The sequence below is a fragment of the Alternaria rosae genome (assembly GCF_020736505.1).
Source record: "Alternaria rosae strain MPI-PUGE-AT-0040 chromosome Unknown BKA58scaffold_7, whole genome shotgun sequence".
Classification (NCBI taxonomy): domain Eukaryota; kingdom Fungi; phylum Ascomycota; class Dothideomycetes; order Pleosporales; family Pleosporaceae; genus Alternaria; species Alternaria rosae.
The window spans coordinates 2,136,156-2,153,934 of record NW_025763576.1 but is presented as its reverse complement, the minus strand read 5'-3'; the positions used below and the strand labels follow the sequence as shown (position 1 = coordinate 2,153,934).

Genomic DNA, 17,779 nt, shown 5'->3' with positions numbered 1-17,779 from the left:
CAAATGTGGTTACAGACTAGGCTAAGAAGAAAAAGGAAAAGAAGGGCTACAGAATACCGCTACAGAAACAGGAGCAGCTTGTCAACGCCATAGCCGCTACGAGCATTCCGCTCGCGGACACCAGTGGTATCAACGACCTGGGAGACGCTATCCGGTCAAGGAAGGAGGTAACGCAATATCACAAACACAACGACACGGCGGACCTGGGTCATGAATACTTCAATGGGAGCTTACAAGCGCTCATGGCGGTGCTGAAGGATCTTGTCCCCGGTATCAACAAGTCTCGAAACGGCAAGACTGACACGCCTACCCTTGTCTTCATCCAGTTTCCCGCCGAGTCCAACAAAAGCCATGAACAGGACAATTTACTTGAGAAGATGCGGAAGCGGGACCAGGTTGACGTGGATGATGGCGGTCGCAGCAGCTCCTGGAACTAGAGCACAGAAGACAGTAACACCGCTTACTGAAAAGGCACTGCGCCACCTGTTTTGTCTGGATGATGCTGCCGTCTTGATCAAGAGCTACGTCACGAACAAGCGCCCGACGAAGGACAGTGTTGGCGATGACACCCAGGAGCACCCTCTCATGATATTCTTGAGGTTCTTCGACATTATTCGCAAGGGCAACCTCAAGCTTCCAAAGTGGGATCACTTCACCGCAGAGATGCTGTTGCATCAGAGTACATCACAAGACTACCTACCCTTCGGCCTTGCCATTGTTCTCGACATCCAAGAGGCAGTGCGCGACGACTATCGTCGGATGCTACGCGACCTCACCGAGCACGGCTTAGACATCGCCAGGTGTATCCGTTGTCATGTCGACTACGAAGACCGCATGTGGGCCAAGGGAACAAAGCCTGACTACATGTGCAAAGAAGAGATCAAGTTCAGTACCCTCCTTTTGAAGCCTCTAGACAGGCTGTTGGACTGGCTGCAAGATGTCCTGAATTCGCGAGAAGTGCCGATGGCTGCTAGCGTCTTCATCACCGTTCATTCGACGCTCGCGGGACTTTCAATGTGGCATTACAACATGATCTACCACCATACTACTATTGCCCAGATACAGTGGTTCGTCAATGGCCTCGCTCACCTCTACAACGCCGCCTATCAAATCGGCGGTCTGAACATCCAATGGCCAGACCTCGACTATCTGATCAAGATGCATGGGTAAGATTTTCGGCGTATGAACTACATTTGAGACATGCACTGATTCTGTGCTCAACGCTTAGGTCAAGAGCTTTGTTTCACGGCGATCCCTCAATCGCTATATCCTCTCGGGTAGCACTAGTAGTCGCGCTATGGCTACGGACTTCCGCCACACTTCCAAGTACCTCCCTCGGGTGTCGAAAGAAGTTGGAGTGGAACGCGGTTTACGGAGTGATTTGCCATTGGAGGCTACGATTTCCGATTACTATGGCCCGAATCCGGACAATGACCGTTGGTTGAGGCGTCATGTAGTCTTCAACCATCTCTACCGACGGAAAGACGCTGTTGGAGACTCATCAGACGATGACTGTAAACAGGCTAGGCGGATGTCAAAGGACTTGCGAGGCACATTTGCCGATCTAGCAACCAAAATCACGCCCTCGAAGCCAAGGCGAAAGGGCAAGGACAAGGCCAAGGTACGCAAACCCGATTTCGACAAGCAGGACACGACACACGCCAACCTCCTAGGTACCATGAGGTCAGAACTGCAGGAGAACGAAGTACGCAGTAACTTTGACTTCCTCTCCTTCTATCGCCGCGCCTTCGGCCTCGTTCTACGCCTCCGCAAGGAAGTTCTCATGAGCGACGATGTACGGCGCTCCCGGGCTGAAGACATGAATGCAAATCCTGAGCCCCACAACTTCCAGCTGATAACTGACCTCTTCCGCGACCTTCGAATTGAGCCCAAGACTAAGAAAGAAGAGGTCGAAGCTGAGGAGGGTGCTGGACAGCAGATCTCAGCCAAAGTCGTACCGTTGAAGCAGATTCGACGTGTCGCTGAGATGATGCATGACTTGACCCTTGCCAAGGGTGATGTGGAGTTGAGGCACGCCAAGTTACGGGTCAAGGGGGATTGGGAGGACCTCAAGGCTTCGTATGCTGCTGAAGAAGCTGAGAAAGAGGCTTCTGGCGTCGAGGAGACCGTTCCACAAGCAGAATCAGAAGACAAAGTGGTGCCTGAGGTTTCCCGTGCTTTGGCTGGTCTTGTGCCTCCGCTGGGCATCGACAACGGCGCCAAGCGTAAGTTCGAGGCAGATCGAGACTCGGAAGATGGTCCGACGTATACGCTGGGCTCCGAAGTCTTGGGACAAGAACATCCACAGTGCGACACCAAAAACCGGTTAGACGAGCCTACTAGTCTAAAAGTCCTTGATGTCGCTATCGATACCCAGGATGAGGAGGTCCTGTCACACTTGGAGGACAAGAGGAATGACATCAGGCGCAAACATGAACCGGGCCATGACTCCGCGGACCGCCCAGTTCACCTGCTCAACTCAGGCGGTCAGAACGGCGCCTGTGTAGAAGTTGCTGCGGATGAACACATCCCCACTTCCATCGCTCCCAAAGCAGACCAGCGCCATTCCTTGGGCGCGCAAATCTGTCAGGTTATGGGCACTGCTGCCGCAACCTCACTCGCAGCACCCATTAACGATGACAACAAACACAGCGGCGCAGGATCCCTAGGGAGCGAGTCATTAGCTACGGAGACCAGGAACAAGCTAAAAGGGATATTCCACCGCATCACATATTCCAGCACCACGTCTCGCCAATCCCGTATCACGGCCATCATTCCTTCGTCCTCGTCTAAGAAAGTCAAGCTTCTAACGCTAACCCAGCCGCGAAAGGGCTCATTCCACTGTCTCTCTGGTAGGAAGCATCGCATCGCATTTCACTGCTACACTCGATGCGCTATGGCTCGTGCGCTACATGGCCAACAGACTCGTCTGCAGCGACGGATGGCCATTGCCGTTGCGGAGCTGAGGAAGAAGGCTAGGAGGGATTCGGCAGGTAAGTTTTGACTGTACGAAGTGCATGTGAGACATATACTGACTTCGTACCTCTACCTCTGCAGAGTTGGAAAGAGTCTGGTCGAGCATTAGGGATAAGGAAATCGGCCGGGTTTGGGAGACGAAGACTGATGTGAGTTTGGACTGAGGGGGAAGGAGAGTACTTGGTAAAGAGGGATTCACGAATAACGAGTTGCGGTCGCGTAGATTCGTACTTTTGAGACAGCATAGCATAGCAGTGCGATGTGATGCCAGCTAAGACGTCTAGACAATGGCACAAATTCTCTTCACAAACGGTCTACAAACACATTCGGAACGCTCATTACGCTGTCAGTAACCCCTCATCAACCCGTTTTCTTCTACAGTCCGACCCACATCGCGCCATACTCATCCCTCAAACATCTTCGTAGTACTAACGTTAATCCGGCTCCACGCCTTCCCTGTCCTCAACGCCTCCAAAAACTTCGCAGGCCAATAGACGTGATACAAAACGAAAAACGGCAGAGGGTCTTCAAACAAATACGTCCCATCCTTCCAACCGACAACATGACTCCAAAACGTCGCTAAGTCGTTAAAAGCACCCTGCAATGTCGCGGCGCCGAACAGTAAATCAAGAAGTGGCAGGATAACAAGAGACACCAAGTCATGGCCGATCCAGTAGTAGCTGTACGTCGGGGAGCGAGGGAAGACAGGGCCAGTCTTGTGTTTCGACGACAAGGGGTTAGGACTGTTGAAGATGGAGAGGTAAGCTTCTGCCATTTCGGGAGTTTGCTCAAAGAGCACGACGGCCGTGTGGGCGCGCGGATTGGATTCAATAGGGTAGAACTTGGCGGCTGCGCCTTTATCGTCGTTCTCGACTAAGAAGTCGAAGCTTAGGTGGCCAGTGAAGCTTTCGCCGCCGTCCTTGCACACGCGCTCGGTAAAGCCGAGCATCTTCTTGCTGAGGGGCGACGAGGCAGGCAGCGGCTCGTAGTGCATGAGGAGTTCCAGGCTGGGGCAGCTGGTGAAGGCTTTTACTTTTCCGCGGATGACGAGGGCGTGCGTACAGTATTCGCTTCCCTTGATGAATTGCTGGAGCTGGAACGGATTCTCTTTAGTGATGTTGAGCGAGTGGATGTATTTGGCTGTGGCGTCTGGGGTATTGAATGGCAGCAGCGTCATCATGTTGTTCCTGGCCTTGTCGTCCACACCGATGGGTTTCATGATAAACTGTCGTCTTGGTACCGTTCTTCCTGGTTTCGTTGGCGTTCTGTGCAGCTCACCCATGAGTACATCGAGCGCTTCATGTGGGTTGGTGCAGCGGTGCGATTCCGGGATCGGGAGACCAAGCGACTCGATGTAGTCGATGAACTTGTCCTTTTCATGGAACTTTTCGACAACGTCTTCCCGGAACTGGATGGCTTCGAAATGGCGGCCTTGTTCTCTTGCTTGCTTCTCTGCTAGGCGGACGACTTGGCCATCTTCTACGGCTGCGACAACGCTGGAGCAACTGATCCATAGGTCCACTTTCTCGCGCTGGATGATCGAGAGAATGGAGTCAATGTATGGCTCTGCATCGTCGCCACTCGGTGTGTCCAGACGGTTGTATTTCGCAATAGCGCTGGAGAAGCGACCTGGCGAGAAAGAAGAGATGTCGGCGCCAATGATGCGATGCGGTGTATGCTGCGACAAATTGCGCGCAATCGTCAGACCTTTGGTCATGGACACCCCAGTGACGAGGATAGTTTTCCGTCTTCGTGCCGCCGCAACATGCTGCTTATCCTCGTTCGAAAAGGTTGCGTTGTGCTGCCCCTGGAGTCGCGACACTGCAACACCAAGCAACACCAGCGCTGCCGACACAGGCGCGCAAACAGCGCTCAGAGCCAGTAGAAGCACATTCTTCCACACATGGCTATAGTAAAACGGCACCACGGCATCCTTCCTTCCCTCTGCCATGTCTTCGCCGCTGCTGTTGATGGAAGAGAGGTGCTCGTGACCTCGGCACTTGTTCTCGCACAGTCTTCACCGTTCAGACGTTTCCCAACACACCACCAACGGCGATACCTTATCAAAAAAAAGGACCGAGAGTGGTCTCAACTATGCCCTTGCAAAAGCCTGCAAGCTGCGCTGCACTGCAATGCGAGCTGCAAGTAAGTAGGAATTAGTGGTGCAGACGGACGGCTCGTAGTCACGCAATGCGTTCATGCATAGGCGAAGTGATTGATGTGCGTGCGGCTGCGTTCGCCCAGACAAAGTTGCTGGCCTTGGAATGCTGGCTTTGCTCGCTAGTCTAGACGTCATCGTTACTTCACTCATGCACGACATTGTGGAACACTAGACTCCATCCTATCTGCGATCTGGACATAGTAGATCCTGTTTGCGATCTGGCCGCGATCGGCGGATGGGGGTTGAGGAGTTTGGGCGGCGGATGCAGGGCTCATGGTTGTTTCTTCGACCGCGACGTGTCATCCCGTTATCACAACATCACCACAGTCCGTCAATGTTGATCTCGCAGAAATGCTCCGCAGACTTTATGAGAGTATGGATTCATCTGTTTATGACATTCATTTGTGCAAGCATTGAGGCATTGCTGGCAGCTGTAGTGCTGGCATGTAGCCAGGTACCGTCGCTGCGTCGAGGCGCTCAGGACCCACCAGCACTGAAACTCGCGATTCACAATACTACTACGCGTCATCTACCAAGTTATGATGCCTTCTTCTAGCCAACGCATCGTGTGATTTCTATGCCGTCCTGTACTTGTCAGTAAATGCGCGCGAGAGACGGCCGGCGCTCGAACTCACAGGTACGCCCGTTGGCTCGTAGCTGTTTACCAGCTTGCTCTCGTACTTGAGATTCGGGTTGCCTTTGCTCTCGCTGAACTTGGCCTTGCCGTATCTCTTCTCGTACATCTTAACGTTCGTCTCAGCAATGCCGCTGAGGTTTGTCTCTCCACCCTCTCCAGCCTCCTTGACCTTCTCCTCAACGCTCGACCTGACATACTTCAAGTACGGCGGATTTCCTGGCTTGATGACATTGTCTGCTGCCAGCACAGAGCCTTTTTTGACCAGGCCAAGCTCCTCGCAGAGCTTCAGGTCTGTTGTGTAGGCAGGCTTGTAGTGGTCCAGGAACATGAGATCGACTTGCTTCAGTTGGCCCGATGCTGCCAGCCGCGCAATGCCTTCGTCGCTTGAGCCCACAATCACCTTTACAAGATCGGTGAGGCCTGCAAGGTCGACCAAAGACATGATGACAGCCGCAAAGGCGGGATCGCGCTCGAAGCTGAAGTATCGCTCGCCGCCTGCTTTTCGTACAGCATCTGCGAAGAGAATACAGGAATAGCCTACGTAGCCGCCGAGCTCTACCTGCGTGCTGTTAGGGATATAGAATCGAATGCAGGCACATTCATACCATGGTTTTTGGCTTTACTTCCGCGATCAAGTCCGTGACAATGCGGCCCTTGTCCTCTCCCACGTTCATGAGATACTTCTTTGTGCGTCCATACTCGTCAATGGCTGCCAGAACATTCTCTGGAGATCCTCGTATCTTCTCGATGTTGGGATGTGAATAGACGAAGTGCAGGAGCTCGATTTCGCGCCCATCGTCGAAAAACGCACCCTCCTCCTCTTGCGCTGCATATGCCTTGCTTTGATCAAAGCTGCCCATTGTTGTTGTTGTTCAATGGCAATCTGAAATTGTGCGGACAGTCGTAAGCTCGACGCGTCCAAGCTACTACAGTTGCCCCTCAACGCGTCTGGTCTAGTGCGGGGCTGTGATCAGTGATGACGAAATACATGCAGGAACATGTACGAGTGGCGCTTAGTCCATTCGACCGCTTTAGCACCCAATCTGCCTCCGTGGAGGCGTCTAGATGTCACTCTTTATGTTAGCATATTAGCAATTGACATCGCTCAAATTGCTTTTCCTGCAAAACCCCATTATTGAGGGTGGGATGCCAATGTACGTGTGACGCCGTATCCTGCCTTTTCCATGCCACACTCCCGTGTACGCGTCAAAGCGCCCTTGGCACCGGTTGAGGCGAGTTCGCACTATGCCATGCGGATACGCGACGCTCATGTGGGGCGGTTCATTGGTGCATACACGGTCCTGTATAGTGTTGACGTTGAGTTGGGTGTGGCTGTCGTCAACGATCTAGAGCTCGCTGTGTCCGCTAACCGACTACGGAGCCACAAGGACTTGCCATGACAACGTACGCTTACCTCTACCAGGCAATATACCTCAACGATCCTGGATCCGCCAAACTATATCTACCCGAAGCGGGAACTAGAATCGAAAAGATCTCGCTGAATGTCACAATTTTCCAGCTTGTCCCTGGACTGAGGGGTAAGAAAGTGCCGTTGTATGGCTACCGGTAGCGTACTATCAGCCCTGCGCGCACACTGCACATCTTCTGACTCGCTGGCAAATGGGGACTCTCCCACCATCTGCCACAGAGCGTCAGCAATCGAACGATGTGAATCCTGAAGTGGATATGAGGTGATTTCGATGGCTGCCCCGCAGTTGTATGTAGTGTATCTCATTCACTCCACAACGGGAGAGACTCCGTTGTTGGCACTAGATGGGTTCGCGGCTTGTGCTACGCCGAGTTCGTCCTTGGCCGAAGGCAAGTAGGATGGTTCTGCTGTGCCCAAGCCCGCAAAAACCCATGTTGCATGAGTAAAGTGCATATCCCATGTGCCGGAACCGGGTTTTACCGCTGGGAGGGCAATGTTGTTGAAGTCATTTCATCATGGCTGGCCAGTAGGAGCCTAGTCTGGCTCGAAGTGAAGTGGCACCAAGTCCAAACAACAAGGGATCCACGAGTGACCGCATCATGAACGAAAATAATGCGTATGGTTGACGTTGTCTGGAGCGCTGCCGACCTTTGAGAGCCAATGGAGGCGGAGCGTGTACCGCGAGCTATGTGAGTAGTCCCAGACGATATCGGTCTGTCGCCATTTATATAGAGCAGTCGTGTGTACGCTGACACCGCAGAACTCAACGTATCTCATTCACACCTTTCTCCAACTCTTTTCACCATGTCAGACCTTAAAGCTTCCGTCGTCGAGACCCAAAACGGCTTCCACGTCGAGGGATACGAGAAGATCGAATATGACTTCACCTTCCTCGATGGCGTCTTCAACCCTGCCAACGACAACCTGGCCAAGTGCTACGAGCGTTGGGGCCGTTGCCTGGCTGTCATGGATCTTAACATCTACAACGTCTATGGCGATGAGATGCAAAAGTACTTCGACCACTACAACTTGCCCCTGACGATCCACAAGACTATGATCGGCGAAAAGGCCAAGTCCATGGAGACTCTCCTCAGCATCGTTGACTCGATGACCGACTTTGGCATCATCCGAAAGGAGCCAGTACTTGTCGTGGTACGTTATGACGCTCGAATGAAGTGTTGCAGAATGCTGATCTATCATAGGGTGGTGGTTTGGTGACTGACGTTGCTGGGTAAAAAATAGCTCTAAGGCACTCTGGCCTGACTGCGCTGTAGGAATGGAGTTAACTCGTGACCTAGATTTGCTTGCGCGGCATACCGAAGGAACACCAACTTCATCCGTATCCCGACTACCGTGATTGGCCTGATCGATGCCAGTGTCAGCATCAAGGTCGCCGTCAACTACGGCAACTACAAGAACCGTCTCGGAGCGTACCACGCCCCGATGCACACATTCCTCGACTTCTCCTTCTTGAAGACCTTGCCAGAGGGCCAAGTACGAAACGGCTTCGCAGAGTTGATCAAGATCTCGACCTGCGCCCACAAGCCAACATTTGACCTGCTGGACAAGTACTGCGAGAAGCTAATCACTTCTCGATTCGGTCGTGAGGGTAACGACAAGGAGGTCCTCCAGGCAGCGGATGAGATCAACCGTGCTGGTATCCACGAGATGTTGAAGCTCGAGACGCCCAACCTCCACGAGATCGGTCTCGACCGTGTCATTGCCTACGGCCATACCTGGAGTCCGCTCCACGAAGTAATATTACCGCACCCTAAGTACGTTGCCTTTGCTGACTCTTCCGAAGCTTTCACCCAAGGTCCCACTCCGCCACGGGCATGCCATCTCTATCGACATGGCCTACTCAGCGACATTGGCAAACCAGCGCGGTCTCCTCAGCGACGAGGAGCACAGGAGGCTGTTGAACCTGTTCTCCAGGGCTGGTTTGTCCATGGACCACGAGCTGTTCGACGAGGACATGCTCGACAAGGCCACCAAGGCTATCCTGAAGACTCGTGACGGTCTGCTCCGTGCTGCCGTACCCAACCCCATCGGTACCTGCGTGTTCCTGAACGACGTCTCTCCCGAGGAGATGAACAAGGCTCTGCGACGACACAAGGAACTGATGAAGGAGTACCCTCGCGAGGGCGCTGGTCTCGACGCCTTTGTCGACGCCTCCGACACTGGGTATACCATGAACGACAAGCCCATCGAGGATGCCATGCACGAGTCGAAGAAGACCATGAACGGCATGAGCAATGGCGCGGTCAATGGTACCGCCAAGGGCCAGGCGAATGGTCCTCCCCAAGGTCTCCAGGAGGTCATGGCCAACGGGTACGAGAACGGATACAAGAACTAGGAGCGACATAGCTGCGAATAAGTCCGACTAGGCAAGCGCATGTCCGATGGTTGCGATGACTAGAACGTGAAAGCTGTTCTTTGAAGCGGCGGCACTGTCTTCAGGCCGCAGTGGTGGATCGTGACATGCTTCAAGCTCATCAGCTTCCCCAAAATGAAAAAAAACAATTCACTCTACACATTACTCTATGACCTTTGACCTCGTGCAACATGTTGTGACCCGTGGATGGGTGAGTGCGCGGCAGTGTCGACGTGTGCGGTCGAATCAAGCGGATACTGAAGATACGTTACGCGGTTCTCGATTGAGTGTTGCTGTTGCGCCATGGTCTTTTCTGCAGCATTATGATGTCGGCAGTGTTGATGTTCGTGGGCCACACGCCTCGTCACCTTCGTCGCTGTCGCCGCTCCATCGTGCGGTGGTGCCCGTGCCCTAAAAACCCTTCTGCCCGTGCACCGGCTTGGCAGCCCCCACACGTCAGTATAAAAACCCTGCGCCCCTCGTCCTCCTTTGTCGCTCCTTGATCAAAAAATACAAACGATCCCAGCCACGACTATCAGAACATCTCTGTCTTTTAGTTGCCAGTCACTACGGTGGCGTGGGATCGGAGAGCGATACTCCTGTAGGAAGCTGCTTTCTCGTTGGGTCGTCTTCAGTGATGGCGATGAGTCTGCGGTGTCGATTTATTTGGAGGACATACCCATGTCTCATGCATGCGTTGCCATGAGTGCGATGTACAAGTTTGTAATGATTGTTCTGTCTCTTTGCTTCCATGCCTGCGCCCGCGGTATTCTAAGCTATCTCAAGGCCTCGTCGTTAGTTGTCGGACTTGTGACCATTAACCCTACGGCATCGTGCATGGAGTCGGCGAAGAGGCCTGTTTAAGGTTCAGAAGCAAGAGAGAAGCCGAGACAAGAGCACGACACGGCAGTCATTAATGTCAATTGACTACTTAGCTTCGTTATCTATCATGCCCGAGTGTCATAATCGTAATGGCACCCATTTGCTGTGCATAAATCATCTGGTAGAATGGTCTAGCCTCCGCTGACCCATAGTCTTCTATGGGATCGCAACCTTTACGTCTTCTTCGTACTCCACGTCTTTGATACCATCCTTTGTTATGACCTTGACCAGTACGCCCTTGAAATCGATCGGAAGACGTCGCTTCAGCTCCTCAGTGCACATACGCAGGATCTTCATGCCTTGTTCGTAGTCGATGTCAGGATGGTGATGTTTGTCGAGCAGGGAGAGACAGTAGTACCTAGTAGTACCGTGTTAGCATGAGCATGAATGTGCGAGAGTGGCAGGAACGGAGTCAGAGGTGCTGCATTGGAGAGGGCAGCTGGCGGGACGTACTGTGCGTATCCATGTGCGGCGTATGGGAGCGGTGCTTGACTCGCCAAGTAGTCGATCCAGTAGAGAGTTGGCTTGTCGGCAATCGTGTCGTATCCGCCCAGGAGCAAGTTGACCGTGTATGGTTTTCTTGATCGCAGCGCCGACGCCAGTTCTCCTCGGACGAAGTTGGCAGTTGCAGCGGGTGACAGCTCCATGTTGTTGCGCATGGAGTATAATTGTACGTTTGCCTGGATGTATTCGGCGAATTGGACTGCACCACCGTCAGCTACCGCTAGTGGCCGTGGTCGCTCCTATCATACCCGTATCGCCGGCTTCTCCAGAGAAGGCCATCAGCGTGTGTGTGTTGAGTACTCGGGTCTTGTCGTCGGATGCCTTGAGGATGGTGGCGCCACGCATGGCGGCTTTGGAGGCGGCGATGAGGGTAAAGTCCTTGCCGGTGATTCCTAGCAGGACCTCCCTATGCAAAGGTCAGTATCCGGATAGCGCGCCTTGTGAACGACTTACATGGTGATGAGCTTGGGGTGGTGGTTGTGGGGAGCGAAGGCGACTTTCGTCGGGCGTGAACAAGCGGGCGGGAAGGCGTAAGATCAGGTAAAGTAAGCGTCCGGATTCTACAGTCGTGTTGGTATGGCGGCAAAGACCGTCTTGGTGTGGGAATAGCTATGGTGATGTTGAAGCCGCACGCGAAGGCAGCTCCCAGCGTCGCGGCTACCGTACACATGAAGCTTGGGCCAGCTCGGCCTTGGCAGGACTGGACTCGTCGTGAACCACGTCGGGCTGTGCGCGCGTACAGATTGAGTTACGTCTATCCATCCGTCCCATATGTCGTGTTCAATTCAGTCCTCACCATCGTAGGACGAGGACGCATACCGGTACTCAGACGCGCCGTATGGTACCTGCGCCGACACGTACTTTGCAACCCCGCTGTGCCCATATGTCGGCCTGCACAGTCGCAGCGTCTATAGTGAACTGATCGAATATAAGCCACGGTTCAGTGTGCTTGGACTTTCCCTCCGCCGCCCTTCAGATGATACAACGAGCTGGACAGACAGCCGTGAATAACTTTACCAGTACCCTTAAGGCACCATGAAACCTGTGATGGACATGGCAGGTCAGAGTCTGTCGTTGCTGGGCTGGCCGGTCTCCGGACAGTCGCCAATGCCATGAAAGCTGCTGTTTCGTCTGGCTTGGCTTGCAAGACTCTGACGACCATGGAGTTTTGAATCCTTTGCCAAAGAAGCTATCTTGGACGACGATCTCCCGTGCATAATCGGCAGGCCCGCAAGGGGCATGTATCACGGACGCCTGTCACGTCCATCCCACAGCTCGCCCAAACCAGCTTGCGCGTCGTCCCACCCAAGGCTTGCGATAATGGCTTTTACAAACGAGGGCGTGGGCTGCCAATGAGGCGCCGGCGTCATAGCGGGGCTGAAATCTGCTGAACGACCCCTCCAAAACCTTGCTGGACTCTTAAGCTCTGGAACACCCCACCCAAACAAAACAACACCGACACTTGATCTTACACATACAACTAGTAAGTCGAATTTTCTGCCGGCATCCTCTCCGCGGCCGGACTCTGCTGCCCGCGCATCCGACCTGCTTCTATATCTCCTGCCCTGCACTTCTGCGGCTCCCCAGCACTCCAATTGACTCTCCCAACAGCAATCCTTCACCATGACCATCACCAAGATCCACGCCCGCTCCGTCTACGACTCTCGGGTACGTCGTGCACCAGCAACGCATGCCCCACCACCGAGCTTCACAGCTAACCCGCTCTAGGGTAACCCGACCGTCGAGGTCGACATTGTCACCGAGACCGGCCTTCACCGCGCCATCGTCCCCTCCGGCGCCTCCACTGGCTCCCACGAGGCCTGCGAACTCCGCGATGGAGACAAGTCCAAATGGGGCGGCAAGGGTGTCACCAAGGCCGTCGCCAACGTCAACGACACCATTGCCCCTGCCCTTATCAAGGAGAAGCTCGACGTCAAGGACCAGTCCGCCGTAGACGCGTTCCTTAACAAGCTCGATGGCACAACAAACAAGACCAATCTGGGCGCCAACGCCATCCTCGGTGTCTCAATGGCCATCGCAAAGGCCGCTGCCGCTGAGAAGGGTGTCCCCCTCTACGCACACATCTCCGACTTGGCTGGCACCAAGAAGCCCTATGTTCTCCCCGTACCCTGTAGGCAATCCCTATCGAGTAATGCAGTCACTGCGTACTGACTGTGCAGTTCAAAACGTCCTCAACGGTGGCTCGCACGCCGGTGGCCGTCTTGCTTTCCAAGAGTTCATGATCGTTCCCTGGTAAGTTCACACCCGTGCAGCCCGTGAAACTCGACACTAACAACTCCCAGTGAAGCCCCCACCTTCTCCGAGGCTATGCGCCAAGGAGCCGAAGTCTACCAGAAGCTCAAGGCTCTCGCCAAGAAGACGTACGGACAGTCCGCCGGAAACGTTGGTGACGAGGGTGGTGTCGCCCCAGACATCCAAACCGCTGAGGAGGCTCTTGACCTCATCACCAAGGCCATCGAGGAGGCTGGCTACACTGGCAAGATCAAGATTGCTATGGATGTTGCGTCCAGCGAATTCTACAAGGCCGACGAGAAGAAGTACGACCTCGACTTCAAGAACCCCGACAGCGACAAGAGCAAGTGGCTCACATACGAGCAACTTGCCGAGATGTACAAGTCTCTGGCCGAGAAGTACCCTATCGTCAGCATCGAGGACCCCTTCGCTGAGGACGACTGGGAGGCTTGGTCTTACTTCTTCAAGACCTACGATGGCCAGATTGTCGGAGACGACTTGACCGTTACCAACCCCGAGTTCATCAAGAAGGCCATCGAGCTCAAGTCTTGCAATGCTCTTCTCCTCAAGGTCAACCAGATTGGCACTATCACCGAGGCCATCCAGGCTGCCAAAGACGCTTTCGGTGCTGGTTGGGGTGTCATGGTTTCTCACCGCTCCGGAGAGACCGAGGATGTTACCATCGCCGATATTGTTGTCGGTCTACGATCTGGTCAGATCAAGACTGGTGCGCCGGCCCGATCTGAGCGCCTCGCCAAGCTCAACCAGATCCTCCGTATCGAGGAGGAACTCGGTGACAACGCCGTCTATGCCGGCAACAACTTCAGGACTGCCGTCAACTTGTAAGCGACTGATCTGCAGAGTCCGGTAATTTCAGAGTCATGAGAATATGCGACGATAACGAAGTTCAGAGCGAAGGGAAATATGTACGCGAAATGCAATGATATATCCTACACAACAAATTTCCGCTCCCCAATTAGGCATTGCAGCCTGACGCATATGTTGACTTGATATTTGCTCATCTTTCGTAGCAATATCTCTCTGATCCCGAATTTGCTATTGCAGGACTCTCTTCCGTTGGGGCAGCAGCTGCATCGGCCGAGGAGGTGTATGTTTTGACTCCTGCACTGTATATCACCTCGGGAAGACAAGTACTTAACGCAGTACTCATTCTGACACGACGATTTCCGTGACGGTGCTACAGCAATGTGAACTATCCACTTTCTGGACAAAAGAAGCGCGAACGGAGAGAGGTCGGTGTGTAGGACAACCCATCATCTGCAGCTTTTCTTCGCGGACCTGTCAGTAGAGATAAGACATGATCCCTTACAAGTCGGACGAAGCCCAAGCTACACCTCATCGATCCGCCACACTGCCATTACCAGTCTTGACACTTCTTCAAAGTATCTCCGACAAGCCCAGGGGCCAGCGTCTCTTGCTTCTGCTAGTGCTTGGTGTCGAAATGCTCCTTGTTCGCTCTTGGCGGAGCTTTCGGTCTAGAGTAGCTGTGCTCGTTAGAAATCAAGGTTTTGTATGTAGACCACATTGCTGTCATCGTAACTACAAAAGGGCTTTACTTCCGTCTGCCTGAAAACAATGGAAAATTGACATCGGTCTCTCCGGGCAGCATCATAGTGTGTGGGGTATCTGCCATTTCTAACGAAGGCTATGCACTTGATGAATAGAGAGTATACCAAGATGAACGTAACAGAAGAACAATGATATGCTATGACCGAGTAATCTTCAGTGAGCTCGTTCCACACGATCAATGAGATGGATCGTAAGACTGAGGAAGTACAATTAGTCGTTTTACTACCGCCTACGCATTGCCGTCTCATTTTCATTGCCCACGTATGTTTTGTCGTCCATCTCAAATCCAGCCTCTGCTTCGGTCTACCGTTCTATTCCCACAGGCCCAGCGCCATCCCCGGCCCACCAACAACCTCACACTGCTCCCTACTCTCACACATAGGCCCAGCCCCGTTTCTCGCACTATACGCACAGCATATCCAATCCCCACTACAATAATTCGGGACCCAGAAGCCTGTGGCATTGCAGTACCGGAGGCGATCACCGAAATGGTGACATTGAGCCACGCCGGGCAGGCACACGGGGTCGATCTGCCACAGCGTTGTTGTGGACGCTGGTGCCGGAGACGTGGTGGTTGCATCGGCTGGAGCAATGAATGAAGACATGTCGATGGCGACTGTTGTTGTTATTTTTGGGATGGTGCAGGCGGATTGCAGGACTGCGGAGGCGGTGTTGAGGGGTATTAGGAGGAGGAGGAGCAGATTGGTCGAGAGTTGATGAGATGGCATTGTGAGAGGCATGATTTTGACTTGTTAGTTTGAGAATGGAGATATCGTGTAGAATGATGCGTGGGTCGGATGCTTTTGAGGAGTCCTTCAGCTGCTCATGGATCTGAACTAGTGGTATGTGAAGGATACAGTGTTCGAAAGAGCGCATATACTCAGGCTATTGATTAGGCCGTGATGGTGTGATATCACATCTCTGAGCAAGGTGCCGAAATGTATGTACATTGAGATGGTGTACATGTATGACCCTGTCCCATGCATCAATGGTACACAACCACTCAAGTAACGCGATGCTCATATCTGGGCAGTTGGAAACTAATGTCGAGGACACCGTGTAGTATGGACTGCCAGCCGATAGACTGAGTGGCAAAGTACCTTGGTACTCATGGTAGTATTGGTGTGCGTTTGCTACGAACGGCGTGAAATTCAATGGTACAAGGACGATGTGACTGGAGCTAACTGTCTGCCTGTTGATCAGAGTGCGCTTCTTCCGGCATCCAGCTGTCACACATGTACACTGATGGTTTGTACAGTCCTAGCTGATAGATGGAAACTCGTTGAGCCTGCCGATGATCAAGCTTGCAACACGCCGGCTTCGCGATGCTCTGCGTACCCTCTCACAAAGTCAGTTGAGCAGGTATTCGGCCAAATCTCGGTATTGGTAGGTGTGAATCGAGCCGCGAACGACCTCATGCCCTGGCCTAGAGACGGCCCGGAACTCGGCACGTTGGCGGCCTGGGATGTACAAGCCATCGATACCCCGAGCAGACAATACAGCGCACACCATGAGATAGATCTGATCTGGGCTCTCTGTAAGCTTCACAATAGCCATGTTCGGAGCCTGAGACGCGGTGCAACGTAAGAAGCGCAAGGGATATGCAGGAGCTACTCAGGGTCTGTCAAAGCCTGGGCTTGTCATCGTTGCCATCTGACATTGGTCGGCCGAATGAGACGCACTGCCGCCCTGAGCTCACCGTGCTTGTTTTATGTCCTGAGCGGCGGCGTAGTAAGAAGCATCTTGTTCTGGAGCGGGCCGGAGCCGTTCCACCATGTTGCAGGCTGATGCGGCGTCGTTCAAAGCAAAGACATTTGATTGTTTTGAGCGCGCGTTAAGCCTGTAGTGCTGTCTGGACTTGATGTCAGCTGTCGATGCAAGCCTCCTAAGGAGCACGGTCGTGCGGCTTTTGATATCGACGAGGCAGACCAGGCACCCGATATGGGTAGGCCCAGACCGTTGCCAAGGATTCTAGTGATGGGCGCAATGAATAGACAGCAAACATGGATGTCCATGTCGTCATCATCGCGGAGTAGATTCCCGAGAGATCGAGAGTCTTCGTTGGTACAAGGTGGCATGTGTTGTGAACGCCTCTGCTCAACACCTGGAGCGAGGTAGAAACAGATGTGCAGCAAAGGCTTGGAGTAGGCAGACCTTGGGCTGGCCAATGGTCTAGACAGCTCGACGGCTCCGCGGGTAGAGCTTCTAGCGCGGCATGTCAGATACGTACCATGGTTCATATGCTCTTGACCTCGCCAGCTGTGATGAACCAACAGATGGTAGCGTCGCTCAATCAGTGTCAAGACGTCTGCTTAGAGGTGTGATTGGCAAGCGCATTATCTCGACCCGGTGAGTGGGTCGTGGGTGCAGCAAGATCTTGAGGAGTCGCCGTAAAATTTCGACGATGTTCGCCTCACGATCTAGATGCTACTGCCGGCCGGTCGTCGCTCGAAGAACGCCTCTCCACTCTCGAGGCAGTTGCGGTGAGAACCAAGACGCCGACGTTTACTGGCAGCTTTCATGTTTTGTGGCTGCTCCTTCTGCAGCCCTGGAGTAGTCCGGTGCAGCTAGCGCCGGAAAATTGGATAGCTGCATACCAGGCGTCGAACATGTCCACAGCACTCGTTGGATGGCAGCTTGGTAGTAATGAATGTTCACGGGTAATGGTGATGCAGGTGAGGCCAAAAGGGAAGATAAAAAGAAGAAGGGCATGAATGCTGACATGGCCTGAGCCCCAGCTAGAGAAGCTGATCAGCACACGGTGCACATCATTACTCGCATGGGAGGACGCCGTTCACGATGTCGTGTCGATCATGTTCTGATTAGGTGATGCATGCTTGGTGCGACGGGTTCCCAAACAGGAGCCCACCCACGGATCTGGAGAAGTCACGACACAAAGCAGACACCATGTAACGTTACTCTGACCTCAGGCCTCTCGAGGGCCTTTGGACGTTGGCGGAAGCCGAGCCAGCA

At 53.5% G+C, this 17,779-nt stretch overlaps 7 protein-coding genes across 7 annotated transcripts; 3 read left to right on the top strand and 4 right to left on the bottom strand.

Annotated features, from left to right (window-relative positions):
- Positions 1-408: 408 nt before the first annotated feature.
- BKA58DRAFT_461049 (uncharacterized protein) lies at positions 409-2,979 on the top strand (the record flags this gene model as incomplete). The annotated part of the gene is made up of 3 exons (XM_046174788.1): positions 409-1,166; positions 1,282-2,852; positions 2,924-2,979. 3 exons carry the CDS (start codon positions 409-411, stop codon positions 2,977-2,979), a joined length of 2,385 nt encoding a protein of 794 aa, XP_046023753.1.
- A 138-nt stretch (positions 2,980-3,117) lies between these two features.
- BKA58DRAFT_389230 (uncharacterized protein) lies at positions 3,118-5,178 on the bottom strand. The gene has a single exon (XM_046170722.1). The coding sequence runs from the start codon at positions 4,925-4,927 to the stop codon at positions 3,380-3,382; it is 1,548 nt and encodes a 515-aa protein (XP_046023752.1). The 5' UTR covers positions 4,928-5,178; the 3' UTR covers positions 3,118-3,379.
- Positions 5,179-5,689: 511 nt separating this feature from the next.
- Positions 5,690-6,634, bottom strand: BKA58DRAFT_442089 (S-adenosyl-L-methionine-dependent methyltransferase; the record flags this gene model as incomplete). The annotated part of the gene is made up of 3 exons (XM_046173880.1): positions 5,690-5,722; positions 5,773-6,333; positions 6,380-6,634. 3 exons carry the CDS (start codon positions 6,632-6,634, stop codon positions 5,690-5,692), a joined length of 849 nt encoding a protein of 282 aa, XP_046023751.1.
- Positions 6,635-8,007: 1,373 nt separating this feature from the next.
- BKA58DRAFT_461043 (uncharacterized protein) lies at positions 8,008-9,953 on the top strand (the record flags this gene model as incomplete). Its single annotated transcript, XM_046174787.1, has 4 exons — positions 8,008-8,355; positions 8,406-8,434; positions 8,502-8,958; positions 9,008-9,953. 4 exons carry the CDS (start codon positions 8,008-8,010, stop codon positions 9,557-9,559), a joined length of 1,386 nt encoding a protein of 461 aa, XP_046023750.1. The 3' UTR covers positions 9,560-9,953.
- Positions 9,954-10,490: 537 nt separating this feature from the next.
- BKA58DRAFT_389222 (nucleophile aminohydrolase) lies at positions 10,491-11,588 on the bottom strand. The gene is made up of 4 exons (XM_046170720.1): positions 11,417-11,588; positions 11,212-11,369; positions 10,913-11,162; positions 10,491-10,817 (listed from the first exon to the last, which is right to left on the bottom strand). Coding segments are annotated over exons 1-4 (612 nt in total). The 5' UTR covers positions 11,419-11,588; the 3' UTR covers positions 10,491-10,615.
- A 768-nt stretch (positions 11,589-12,356) lies between these two features.
- On the top strand, positions 12,357-14,298 carry BKA58DRAFT_218324 (Allergen Alt a 6). Its single transcript, XM_046166189.1, has 4 exons — positions 12,357-12,631; positions 12,692-13,094; positions 13,144-13,216; positions 13,267-14,298. Exons 1-4 carry the CDS (start codon positions 12,587-12,589, stop codon positions 14,060-14,062), a joined length of 1,317 nt encoding a protein of 438 aa, XP_046023748.1. The 5' UTR covers positions 12,357-12,586; the 3' UTR covers positions 14,063-14,298.
- A 664-nt stretch (positions 14,299-14,962) lies between these two features.
- BKA58DRAFT_218316 (uncharacterized protein) lies at positions 14,963-15,731 on the bottom strand. The gene has a single exon (XM_046166188.1). It carries the CDS (start codon positions 15,544-15,546, stop codon positions 15,118-15,120), a length of 429 nt encoding a protein of 142 aa, XP_046023747.1. The 5' UTR covers positions 15,547-15,731; the 3' UTR covers positions 14,963-15,117.
- Positions 15,732-17,779: the final 2,048 nt, after the last annotated feature.

Excerpts from the sequence above, each read along its gene's own strand:
- BKA58DRAFT_389230 (XM_046170722.1), bottom strand. The coding sequence starts at position 4,927 with ATGGCAGAGGGAAGGAAGGATGCCGTGGTGCCGTTTTACTATAGCCAT.
- BKA58DRAFT_389222 (XM_046170720.1), bottom strand. Across the intron at positions 11,163-11,211 it reads TGGAGAAGCCGGCGATACGG|TCCAATTCGCCGAATACATC; the intron begins GTATGATAGGAG and ends ACGGTGGTGCAG. Across the intron at positions 10,818-10,912 it reads GCCGCACATGGATACGCACA|GTACTACTGTCTCTCCCTGC; the intron begins GTACGTCCCGCC and ends CGGTACTACTAG.
- BKA58DRAFT_218324 (XM_046166189.1), top strand. The coding sequence starts at position 12,587 with ATGACCATCACCAAGATCCACGCCCGCTCCGTCTACGACTCTCGG. Across the intron at positions 12,632-12,691 it reads GCTCCGTCTACGACTCTCGG|GGTAACCCGACCGTCGAGGT; the intron begins GTACGTCGTGCA and ends AACCCGCTCTAG. Across the intron at positions 13,217-13,266 it reads GAGTTCATGATCGTTCCCTG|TGAAGCCCCCACCTTCTCCG; the intron begins GTAAGTTCACAC and ends AACAACTCCCAG.
- BKA58DRAFT_218316 (XM_046166188.1), bottom strand. The coding sequence starts at position 15,546 with ATGCCTCTCACAATGCCATCTCATCAACTCTCGACCAATCTGCTCCTC.